Here is a 12,324-nt window from a genome sequence, read left to right as displayed (position 1 = left end):
ACCCAGCTCAGTAGCAGTGACACCTCTTGACACATGGCGACACCTGAGGTGGGCCAGGACAGGCTCTTCTTTCCACAACCCTCCTCCCCCATCTCCAAGGTGCCATCTTTCTGCTGATATCACAATGCACCTCCCCAGTCTGCCAGTGACATCACAAGGTGGCAGCCCCCATGGTGACAACTGGGGGATGCTGGGCACTGCCTGCAGCCTCAGTCAGGGTTGGGGGGTTGTTCTGGTGGGTGTGGGAGTTTTAATGGGAGGGCCCTCAGGGACAGGCAGGGCAGGGGGCTGATCATTTGGGGAACAAATGGAGGGGTGCTGCACCATCAGCATCAGCAAGAAGCAGAGTTACTTGTTCCCCACACTCCTGTGTCTCTCCACCAAAGGTAAGGGTTTTGAGAGCCCCCCAGGGGCCAGAAGGAGGGTTGGACAGGGCTGGGGCTGCTGTGAGGGTCCCATGGGCACAGCATGTCCCCCTACCAGAGCCAGCTTCTGAGCTGTGGGAGCTCTGACCTCTCAAGTTTCTGGCTCTTATTGGAGGTCTGACAGCTCCTACTAGGCTCTCAGGAGCCAGCTGGATTTTGGGTTGTGATCTCCTTTTGGGGGTTAGATGACCACAGCCCTGGTTCTGAGGCCTTTTCACACCCCCAGTTCTGCCCCAGCCCTGCTTGGGGAGTAGAGAGAACCCAACTCCCTTGGGGAATAGAACCAGGGGCACAGTCCAGTCCAGACTCTTTGTCAGCCCCATCTGTCACTCCACAGAGCTCCTCAAAATGCCACAAGTGCAACCTGACGCCTCTTTCTGGTATTTTCCAGAGGTGGTGGCCATCTGGGATGTCGTGTCTGCCTACATTCTAGGACAGATGAAGCTGGACAAGGTTGGCTGCTGTCTTGGACTCCTGTGGTCCCTCTCCCCATGCATCATGGCAACACCCTGGGAGAACTCATCCTAGTGTACCCTGAACGGCCAGGGGTGGAGAGACCTAGCAGAGAGATACAGGATCCTGCTGGGTCTATGCAAGGATCATCCATGGGAATCTTTCCTTGAGTTGGAATGGCTTGGTTTCTTCTTTAGCTGAGGAATTTTTGTGAATATTTTGGAGAGGAAAAGTAAAAAAATGGAGAACATGGGTTTTCCCCACAGTTTTCACGTTTCCTTTTGTCAGAGACTGGATTAGAACAATGTCTTGAGACATCTTGCACTTGTAATGCCAGTGTCTGTGTCTGATGGGAGGGGCAGGCCAGGCTTTGCATAGTGAAGCAATGCTCTGTCCCGCCCCCAGCCCCTAGCTGGGCTGTCAATCATAGCCCATGGTGGAACCAGCAGTTCCGCCTGGGGCATGGGCCCACAAAGGCCCAAGGACTTAAAACAGGCAGACCACAAGGTAGCCAGCATGTGGACTGTGCCTTGTCTGGGACTCTGGGGGAACCCAGGAGCTGGTAGCTATAGGTGTGTTTTGCTGTACCTTTTCTGTCTCTGTCTCTCCTTCTAATCCTCTTTTCATGGAACCTTATTGGGTAAATGCTAAGTAATGGGATGACTGATAAGTGGTTTTATGTTGAATTTGTTAGTGTATTTATTCATTTGCCAAAATTTCCTTAGTTTTCTTTTGTGTGATTTTTCACCTCTTGAATATAGCTGGTGGGGGTTTCTCCTTTGCACCAGCTAGAGTAAAGGAACTTTGAGTTTAACCCCTGGATTTAAGGGTCTGGGATGTGACAGCTATCTCAACTGTTTTGTTTTCTTCCTGAACAGGGTGTTCTTGTCCCAGGTCTTGGGACCTTTGCTGTGGTCCCAGAGCAAATCAACAGCACAGAAGAGGTGTATGTGGTTCGAAGACCTGTGTTCCAGCTGGACATGGACATGTCCTGTCTACAGGAGCTGGTGTTCCCAACTGTGATGATCCCTGGTGAGAAGGGATCTAGCTCCACATTAGGGGGGACTGTGTGCTCTGCTCTCTGGGGGAGGGGGGAATTGCCTCCAAAGTTGGAGGACTGCTTGAATTGCCCCCAGACTGACCTGTCTTTCTGACATTTTGCCATGAATCTCACATGAAAATTTGCTCAGCTGTGGTAGTGACAATGCTCTCCTCTTTGCAGGTGACATCGTGATCATGCCACTGGATTACTGGTGGCTGTCCCAGACCAATTCCCTCTCGCCTGACGTGGTGAGGGGCTGTGTGGAGGAGACCATTCTCTTGTACTCCTTCCAGCTGAGGGACAGGCAGCGCCCTGCATTCACCTTTGAGAATATTGGCATCCTGTCCTGCCAGGACAATGTCCTGTGCATGCAATTCCACTGCAGCTGCATTGCAGCACTGGAGAGTCAGGACACCTGGGTGGCTCTGCTGCTCACGGTGAGCTCAAATCTGGGGATACTGAAGTTCTGGAGAGTACGCAGAGAAGGGCAGAGAGGCTGGGAAAGGGTCTGAAGCACAAGTCTCATGAGGAGCACCTGTGGTGGCTGAGCCTGAATAAAAGGAGGCTCAGGGAGGACCTTTTTGCTCTCTGCATCTGCATGAAAGGAGGGTGAAGCCAGGTGGGGTCAGCCTGTTCTCCCAGATAACAGAAGATGAATTCCACCAGGAGAGGTTTAGGTGGGATTTTAGGGAAAATTTCTTCATGTAAGAGGCTGTCCACCCCTGACATAGGCTGCCCAGGGCAATGGTGGACTCATCAACCATGGAGGAATGTAAGAGATATGTGGATGTAGCCATTGTTGGACTTGTTAGCCTCCAAGGGTTCTTCCAGTCTTATTGGTTCTTTGATTCCATGATGTTAACAAATGAGATTTGGGAAGAGGAGTTTGGAGAAGTGGCTCCTATAGGAGTAGGAGACCGGTCTGCTTTCTCCATGGAAATCTCCTGACAGCTCCCTGTCACTCTGCAGAGGCTAAGTATACCAGGTTCTGGTGTCAACAATGGAGTGACCACTGCTCAGGGGGTGCAGGCTGCACAGGCCCACATGTTCCCCAGGTGAGTGCATTTTCTTGATTTTCTGGTTCTTTCATTGCCTGCAGGGTGTGGGGTCTGCCATTTCTCAAGCATGTGGCATCATTTTCTTCTGGAGTTAGCCTCACTTATTCTTGTGGGTCCCTTCCGATTCAGGATATTGTCATTCTGTGATTCCAGGTTTCAGCTTACTGTGTCTGATGCTTTTTCCACCCAATATACAAAGGCTGCAGAGAAACACAGGGTCAGAACAGGTATGGAATGGGTTCCTGCTGCTCTGTCACACATGGGGTGATCACATCTGTGACCACACAACCTCATGGACTGCTCCCAAGAGCTTCCTTCTTTCTCAGGGGAGCAAGAGCATCCTGGAAAGTTTTCCCTCCTTGTGCTGCCATACCAGAGGCCAGGCACAAGGCAGCAAGAGCCAAGGTCAAAGCCACCTGCCAGGTGAAACTCTTGTGGGAATGGTTTGGAGGGATCCTTGCACCCTGGGTGAAATCCCCCTCAGACACTTGGACTGTGTAGCAACTTAGGAAGGTCCACGGGAACAGCCCTAGCTCCCGCATTCTTCTGAACACCTGTGGAGTTTTGGCCCTGAGGGAAACAGGTTCCCTATCTGCCCCACGCTCATGCTGATGACTGCTGGTATTTCTGCAGTGTGCTTACCCCATGCCCAGCCAGCTCTCCGAGGATGAGAGAGGCAGGTGGGCAGGAGTTAGCTCCTTCAGCCAGGCCTGACATCACACTCCTGGCTTCTGAGAACTGCCAGAGAGCACTGCAGGTATGTGCCAGATAGGTCAGACCTGAAGGAAGCCCCTCAAAAGCTGAGCCTAATCATGCCTGACACCTCCAGGAGGTCTGGCAGCTGTATGCAGAATGGGAACATGGGAATTCCCACTGGAGAGAACAGAAGGCAGAATGGGCAACATGGGAAGCCTGGGCTGCTGGGGAGGACCAAAAGATGCCGCAGGTAGGGGCAGAGACCCTCTGTGTCAGGTCATCCTGGCTGGTCACAGAACCCCTCTGGGACAGGGGCACAGAGGGTGGAATTGGAGGTCAGGAGGGACCACAAAGGACTGATGAGGCAAGTGACAGGTCCCTTGGAAAGAGGCTGGATGTTTCTGGAGGGCTTAGGCTGTCCCAGGGGGTTTCTGGGCACTCCTGGGCTAGTTGGGGGTGGTGCATGGGGACTTGGGGGGGACTCTTAGGACCCCAGGTGATAGGAGTCCCTGGGGACCCAGATTAAGAGAGGGGACTCAGATGGGGTTAGAGTGTCCTGGGCCTTCAAGGGGACTCTTAGGACTCAAAGAGATGGACATCCCAGGGATACAGTTTGGGGGTTGCCCAGGTGCAGGGCAGGGAATTACCTATATGTCCCACAGGGGAGAACTCTGGGGGGCAAAAGCAGCCATCAGCCATGGTGGGGTGCCAAGTCTCCTGGCTCCCACATATCCAGGGGTCCTCTGGGAAGTGGCATCTGTGTTTGCTGAGAGTGTCCCCTCCTTGGCAGGTATTCAGCATTGGAGATGCTTGGGCTCCACACCGTCCATCCCAGCCCCCACGAAAGGGGGTCACTGTGAGGTGGGGGACAGCTGGAACCCCCCTCCCCACAGAGAAAATCGCAGAGAGATTCCAGCCTGGGTCCAGGTGGGTGGATGTGGGACTGTGTGGGTGTAGGGTGGGGTGAGGGTAGAGGCAGCTGGCAGCTCTGGGATGATGATTCCCTGTTGTTGCAGACATCTTTCCCCACGAGCCATCCAGGTGCTACATGGGCTGGAGCCACATCAGACACGGAGGAACATCTTCATGTTTTTGGCTGAGAACAACCGGCGGCGGCAGGAGCAGCAAAGGCAGTTCTGCAGGTAACTCCACAGGACTGGAATTTTGTGTGTTCCTGCTGAGGCAGCTCTGGGGGACAGAAGTGGGATCTGGAGGCTGCTGTGGGCTGGACTCCCCTAGCACCCACCTGGACACCCAGCATTGGCTTCCCATGCAGGACAGAAAAGTCCTGGCTGAAGACAGAGGGACCTTGATGGCAGGACGTCCCCTTCCCAGACTTGAGAGCATGTCCTTCCCTGGCAGAGTCCTACCCCACAATACCTTGTCCTGAGTGGGGACACCTATATGCGACACCCAAGGTCTCAGCCCAACCTGGCTTTGCCTCAGCTGCACCAGGGACCTTCTCATGGTCTGGGAAATCACCAGAGGCATCTGCATGGCCACCTTGATGTGATCTGATGGCCTGAGCCAATCCTGCAGAAATTCTCTGCCTTCTGCCCGCCTGTTTGATTGGACCTCTCTCCCTCTCTCCTTCTCACCTCAGCTCCAGGTGCTGGTCCAGCACATGAAGGGCTGGGGCTGGAGCTGTGGCTGCAGCAGAGGCTGCTGGTGATGGGGCTGGGAGGCTGCTCACCTGCTGAGGTCCACCTGTGGATACAAAATAAATACCTCTGTTCCCACCTGACTGAGTGGTCTCGGCCTGGTGATGAAGCTGTGTAATGGCTGGGAGTGTGATGGGACCATGGGGATAAGGACAGGGGAGGGGGGCCTCATGGGGGAACATGGGCTCTTCAGGAGGGTGAGGAACTGGGTTTGCCTCTTTGCCTCCTGCTCAGGGTGGGACTGAGCAGCAGAATAGCCCAAGGTGGGTGCCATGCTTGCAGGTACCTGCTCTTCAGGAGGAACAGGTAGGTGAGGCTCCTTCAAAAGCCCTGGTCCTCATGGGGCACCTGTGCCAGCCCTCAAGCCCCCCCACCCTCCCTTGGTACCTGACAGGAGGAGAATCCAGATATCTGGGAGATCTCCAGAGTGCATTTCCTGGCACAGATGATATGAAACCAAGAGGGAGACATGCCTGGGGAGCAATGATCACCCATGGGACCATTGATGCCTGCTGGGATGTCACTCTCCAGCAAATTGCCACCATCCAAGTGGAGAGACTGGGGAAGACTGGAAGGAGGAGCACTGGAAAGCAGTGAGGCAAATGTGGGAGCACTGGAGAGGGCACTGGGAGCAGTGCAGGAGACAGGGAGCAATGGGAGGGGCACTGGGAGCCCTGAGGAGAACCCTGAGAACACTGGGGAGACTGTGGAGCACTGCAGAAAGCTGTCAGTGGCCTTTACCTTCCCTGGGCCCAACATCTGCCCCACCAACCCTGGGCCTGGGTATTTTCCTCCCCCAGGAAGGGAAGGCACTGTCCTTCTTCTTCATGAGCCCACCTCCCAAATTTTGATTCCACCTCCAAAATTTGAACACATCCAGGGATTGCTCCCACACAAAGGTGTGGTATTATATTTCTTTTTCTTGGGCCAGGCCTCATAAGCTCTCAAAAGAAATATAATACACCCAAGGATAGCTCAGCTATTATTTTGGGGGCATAAAATAAGCAGGATGACTTCTGCTGCAGTGTTAGAAACAAAAAGGTTTAATAAAAGGCAAAGTAACAAACAGAAAAACTTGAGCCAGGTGCAGAGGTCTGCTCCTGGTAAAAACACCTCACAAAAGCTCTTAGCTTTTTTGTTCTCTTCTTTTTCTACCTGATGGTTCAGGTGGGACTTTTTGGCTTCTATCCAATTAGCTGTCCTCAAGGTTTTGGTGAAGTCTCTGAGGTCCTATGAGGTGGCTTTTCATCTAAGTGTTGAGAGAAACTTCTGGGCTTCTTTCCTTTTTGGGGGGACAAAAGATAGTTTTGCCACTCTCTCATTAAGGGGCACACTCCTACAGTGTGGGACCAGAAAGGTCCTGGCCTTTACCTTCCCTGGGCAGAAAAGGCACCAGCACATCTCTGTGCTCTCCAGTCTGATGTGTCAGTGCCTTTGTGAGAATGAACACCTATCATGGCAGCAAGGCTTATTGCATCCCTAGAACTAAAATCACAGCAAAAAACCTCAAGGGTTTTGTTGCAATTGATTCAGACAAGACACCTGTTTCTTTGTGTGGAATAGCCCAATTTTTATTGCACACAGCTCATTTTTATATGGTATCAGAAGGCATCATGTTTGAATTTAGTTAGCCAGCAATCCAATGAAATTCAGTTCATTGGTTGGTAATGGCTAGTGTACATGTCCATCAAACTTTTTTCTTTCTAGATGTGTTTACATTCTTCACAGATTCTCATGGGATAGACTTATTTTTTAGGTGCAAAATGTTTTCTTGCAAGAATAGATTGTTATGCGAACTAATTCTCATTCTTATAATTTTTCTTAAAGAAACTTAATAGGCTAGCTTAGACTAGCAAGGACTGAACTATTTTTTACAAGGTCTTTCTTTTATACAGTTTTACCTGTATGTAACAAGGTTTGACAAACAAGGAATGATTTTTTTTTTTCCTCCATAGAATTCCAGCTTTTAATAGAATCCCACACCAGTTTCTGATTGGTTTTGTATGGTGCCACCTGATGTGTCTTTTCAGGGCTGGTTTGGTTCACGTTTTTTCCCCCTCCTCATCATTCACCGGTGACTAACCATGTCACTTAGCACAGTGGCAGGGCACTACAGAAACAAGGTGCAAAGCAATGCTGAGGATCCAGGATGCCCATGTCCTCCATTTTAGCATCTTTCTGGCAACAGCGGGAAATCCAAATGACAGCATCCTTTCAAATGCACTTCATCAGTCACAGGAAGCTAGGGATGACCTTGAAACTTTGAGCATGACACATTTATGCATGCAAGTTGCTCCTGGGGAGGTTCCAATTGGATGAAGAGGAAAATTTTCCACAATGAGAACACAATCAGACACTGGAATAATCACCCCAGGGAAGTAGTGGATCATGGCCGCATTTCTCTTCACAGAGAAAAGCAAAGCACAACTTCCCAAGGATATTTTCTGGGAATTGCAGCGAGGAACCTCAGAGAAAGAAAAAACAATTCTTATCTTTATTGCTGCTCCTCATGTTGTGCTCTTGTGGAATGTATTCTGGAGACTGTTTACCCAAAGTGATGGTGTTTTGTTTCCTTGGCCTATCAGGGCCAAGCATGTGTGCAGACTGTCAGTCAGCAGACAGTCACGAGATTCGGTTCAGTGGAGTTGAGTGCTTGTACAGGTTCAGTTTAGATGTAGTGTAATATAGTATAGAATAATATAGTATAATAATTAATTTCCCTTCTGATATCAATGGAGTTGGATGCATATTTTTCTCCCTTCATCGGGGTTGTCCTGTGTATCCTATAGTGGTTTCCTTAACATTGGACGCTTTTGAGATTCAGCTGGACTGGGTGCTGGGCCAGTCTTGTCTAGATTGTGCTTTTGCCAGGAAGGGTTGGTGCTGGATCCTTGAGGTCTCTTCCAAACTGGGATTCCATGAGTTTATGAACTCAAACAACATGCTCCCTATGCTCTGCTGAACCTTTTCTGATCATAACACCCAAAGGCAGCTTCTAGAGAAAAATTGAGACCTATCTTCCTAGAGTCACTGCTGTTTTTCCATCCCTCAGAGCTGACTGAACAAGGACTCATATGACCAGCTCTGCTCCTAGGAGAGCAAGTGGCACCAGCCAGTGTCAGCATGTATATCAAATGCTGCAAGACAAGGTTTATGAAGTAGGTGTCCAAGTTGTGGACTCCCCCCACCCCAACACTGTCTGGTTGCTGCCAGGCCACACAAATCTTCTGCAGAGGAAACAGGACCCTTTGTGGTCAAGTTACTCCCTCACTAAGGCCTGCAAAGATACCAGATGCTGATGGACAAGAAAAGATTCTTATGGCTGAAGAAAGCCTTTTCACAAAGTACTCTTCTGCACCCAGAAGACCCAGCTCTCACCTATAATCCAAGCACACAGTAGAGGCGGCCATTCTCCTTCACCCCTCCACACACAACTCTGGAAAAGGGCTGTTTCCTTTTGCTCACGGGCAAGAAGCTGCTTTTCTCTAACTTTGGCCAACTTTCTTTCCACCCAGAGCCTTGCATCTGATCACTAGTCTGATTAGTCACCATGCATTTCTACAGAGAGTCGTCTGGTAAGGAGTATTTGGAGGAAAGACAGAAAAAAGTAAGTGACTAGCACACAAGGTAACCCCACTCATTGTGCCCTCCTCCAATGTGTCTTGTCTTTTGGGGAATTTGGTACTGCCTTGGGGTGATTTTATGATGATGCTTTTTTCCCTAAGCGTCTGCTTTATGCCCAGAAAATGTGTGCTGCAGCTTTAATATGGATCCGGGTGTGGGGCAGAGAGCTTTGGGTTCCTGCACAGGCTCTGTTCAAGCTCTCCTCTGGGTCCTCCGGACAGGGTGGGCCGGGAGACTACATTGTTCCTTTTGTTGGATTGTTATCTGTCTCCCCCGCCCCACCCCCCTCCGCCTCCGCGTGGAGCAAAAAGGTTTTTCCCTTCTCATTGCCTAGCTTAGAGGCTGTATCGGGAATCCTCTCGGCTGCTTTTTTTTTTTTAATCTTTTTTTTTTTTTTTTCTTCGGCTGTCCGGGGAGCCGGCGGGACCGTCCCGAACCCGAGACCCCAACGTCGGCTGCTGCAAGGAGAAGACCCACACCAGAAATTCAAGAGGTTCCCAGCTGCTGTGAACTCTTTTCTCCTCCCGTCCCCATAGACAAAGAAGGGCGGTCGCCATCTTTGCCTCTGCCATGCAGTGAGATGGGGGTGTGTTGTAAAGTTCAAAATATTTCCTTTTCCTTTTCCTTTTCCTTTTTTTCCCCCACTGTGCTTTGTGGGCACCTTTTTTAAAAAAATTTCTTTTGTTAATAAAACATTTATTTTTTTTCACTTTCAACCCCAGGCATCCCTTTCTCTCATTGGCAGAAGAAAGGGGAGTTTGAAGCCTCTCTCTTTAGAGAAAAACAGTAATTTTAGAGCATTTTTCTCCCAGAATTTGTCTCCGAACTGAGACTGGTACTCACAGAAGCTCGGATTGGTGAGCATATCCGGCGGCGGGAGAGGAAGGTGAGTGAGTGTGTGTGAGTGAGACGAGGGTCGGCAGCCCGGCCCCTCGAAGCCAGTGAGGACCCCTCAGTACCGCGGTTCCGCACCCCCACGAGGGGGCCGGCTGGGAACAGGGGGAAGCGAGTGGAACTGGTGATTGAGGCGCCTCCAGAGGGGTAAAGAGGACCCCCCTCCAGGCGTGCGGAGGAAATAGCTGTGTGAGTGGCACGCACCCCAAAGGCCCTGATACAGGTCCTAACGAAGGAAGTTAGGATTTAGGATATCAGGCAGTTTGGCCCTGACGAAGGAGGTCAGGCACCCTCAGAAACCAGGGTTTCGAGGTTTGACTGTTTGAGCCTTGGCAATGGAAGCCGAGGTCTCTCTACGTCCTGACGAAGGAGGTCAGGCGAACCTCAGAGGTCAGGACCTCGAGGATGTTTTTTTGTATTTTGGTTGTATGTTGAGTCATAGCAAGGGAAGGCGAAGGTCTCAACAAAGTCCTGACGAAAAGGGTCAGTGAAATTGGAGTTTTGGCAGGAGGTCGAGACCTCTTAAATAAGATATATTTCCTTTAGAGAAAAAAAGACATCTTCTTTGTGATTTGTTTAGAGGAAGAAAAATATGGGAGGGTGCGGTAGTAAGAAAAGTGGCCAAAGATTGAAGAATATACCTCCCCACAGTCCCCTAGGTGAACTATTAGAGAAATGGGACTCTATAGAAGGCACAGAAAGATTAGATAAAGTTAAGATGATATATTACTGTTCAGAAGTGTGGCCAGAATTAGAGGTGCAAGGAGGATGGCCATGGTGTGGGACGAAAGACAAGTGGATGTGTCAGCAGCTGAGTAACTATCTGACGGCCCGAGAAAATAGAGAAGAAGAAAAAGCAAAGGCCAAAGCTAGGATCATGGTTGCTATAGCCAGAGAAAGTGTGGGAGCAAACAACTCTTTCCTACAGCACGAGGCCACAAAAGAGTGGGGGGGTCCACCACCAGGAGCAGGCAAGGATAGGCCAGTACTGTCAGGGACAGGAGGCATGGAGAGGCCTCGAGTCCCTTTGAGTGAAAGCTGCTGCTATTACTGTGGAGCAACTGGACCCCCCCCCCAGACTGTTTAGCCTAAAGTTGTGAAACCTTTGCTAGCTGATCAAGATAGCAAAGGAAGCAGCTTTAAGACCAGAAGATCTGGTAAAAGTTTTTTTAAGCAGAAACCACCCGAGTAGGGAAAAAGAAAAAAACCCCTTTCAGGTACTCCTCATCACTAATTCGGCCATGCGAACCAGAGAAAAAGGTTGGACCCACATCATGAGAATTAAAGGACCAGTCTCACCCTCGAGCATTGGACAAGATTAGTCAGTGTCTCCCTCCAGCATGAGAGAGAGGAGCGGGCCCGCCCCACAGCGCCCCCTGCCGGCGCGGGGGAGCGCCGCAGCCGCCCAGGCCGGAGCCAGCAGCGCCCCTGGAGGCCGCGCCCGGAACTGCACAGAGGGGAAATGGCCGGCGGCCGAGAGAAAGCTGGGCCTGAGTCTCTGCGGCTGCTCGTGGCTAATGCCACAGCTGCTGTTGTTGGCCTTGCTGCACATACTCGTCAAGAGCTGCTGCTCCTTCTCCCATAGCTTTGTTGAAAGCCCCTTAATTTCAAAGTTAAAATAATTCTGAGGGAAGGGGGTGATTAGTCTCCATTCCAAGGGCTGCTCCTGCCTTCCTTGGCAGACACTTGTCTTTCAGACCAAGACAAGGTGAAAGCTCTGGTGGAGACACAAAAAGTGTTTCAAGAAGTGCTCCAAAAGGACAGGAACCACACAGTCCTCCTCATGCCCTTGCTAAGAAGCAACTCTGGGCACTGAGGAACTCTTAGGGACAATGAACACCTCCAAAACTGCACGCACACACCCCTCAGCGTTCTCCATCCAAACCAGACCAATGTTACTTGACACCTCTGCAGAGCTGTGCACGCAGGACATCCTCTCCATTTCCACAGCATTTTAATCCACAGCAACTATCAAGAATTGGCAAATTTCCCAGACTCACTTGGTTTCTCCCAGAGTGATCCTCGCTGCCACACTGTCTTTACTTTCCCGTAGGCAAGAACATCAGTCATCTGCTGTTCCTGCTGCTCTTAGAAGCAGATGCAAAGGGAATGTGGCAGAGAGCTTGAAGGTAAAGTGCTCCAGGTCCTCTGAAGCTGCTGGGAGTTTCTCTGTTGGAGTCAGAAGACTTCCCAAGGCAAAACTAAGAAGACGGAAGCTGAGCTTTAACGTGTAAGTTCCCGTCATGTTCTAGTTATGTAGAAACGCAAAATTCAGCCAAAGAAAAAACACAGTGGGAAAGAGGGCTGGGAGTGTCACTATTGTCCAGTGACAAAGGGTTCATTTGGCTTATGTGGTGGTTTTATATGGGAAGCACTCAAGGAAGTGACTTTTCTAGGAGAAGCTGCTAGCATTTTCCTCCATGTCTGATAAATAAGACCAATCTGCAATTAGCTTTGGGAGTTGACAATCT

At 50.5% G+C, this 12,324-nt stretch overlaps 1 protein-coding gene across 4 annotated transcripts; it reads left to right on the top strand.

Annotated features, from left to right (window-relative positions):
* Positions 1–331: 331 nt before the first annotated feature.
* Positions 332–9,302, top strand: LOC120510301 (coiled-coil domain-containing protein 81-like). 4 transcript variants are annotated; one of them, XR_005629451.1, is made up of 9 exons: positions 332–878; positions 1,757–1,910; positions 2,101–2,357; positions 2,890–2,975; positions 3,132–3,205; positions 3,305–3,401; positions 4,465–4,601; positions 4,691–4,816; positions 8,851–9,302. XR_005629451.1 is itself a non-coding variant. In XM_039725997.1 (7 exons), the coding sequence occupies exons 1-7, from the start codon at positions 774–776 to the stop codon at positions 3,926–3,928; spliced, it is 894 nt and encodes a 297-aa protein (XP_039581931.1). In that variant the 5' UTR covers positions 332–773; the 3' UTR covers positions 3,929–4,102. The 4 variants fall into 4 exon arrangements, 1 of the variants encoding a protein (XP_039581931.1); XR_005629450.1 differs by lacking the exon at positions 8,851–9,302 and adding an exon at positions 4,951–5,428; XR_005629449.1 differs by lacking the exon at positions 8,851–9,302 and having other exon boundaries at positions 4,691–5,428.
* Positions 9,303–12,324: the final 3,022 nt, after the last annotated feature.

The sequence above is a fragment of the Passer montanus genome, unplaced genomic scaffold (assembly GCF_014805655.1).
Source record: "Passer montanus isolate IOZ18808 unplaced genomic scaffold, ASM1480565v1 scaffold57, whole genome shotgun sequence".
In the NCBI taxonomy this organism is placed as follows: Eukaryota; Metazoa; Chordata; class Aves; order Passeriformes; family Passeridae; genus Passer; species Passer montanus.
Note: the sequence above shows the minus strand (reverse complement) of the source record. Positions and strands in the feature narration are given on the sequence as shown.

Coding starts and splice junctions, on each gene's coding strand:
- LOC120510301 (XM_039725997.1), top strand. CDS start 774: ATGCCACAAGTGCAACCTGACGCCTCTTTCTGGTATTTTCCAGAGGTG. Junction 3,206..3,304: donor GAAACACAGGGTCAGAACAG/GTATGGAATGGG, acceptor CTTCTTTCTCAG/GGGAGCAAGAGCATCCTGGA. Junction 3,402..3,807: donor AGGTCAAAGCCACCTGCCAG/GTGAAACTCTTG, acceptor TGACACCTCCAG/GAGGTCTGGCAGCTGTATGC.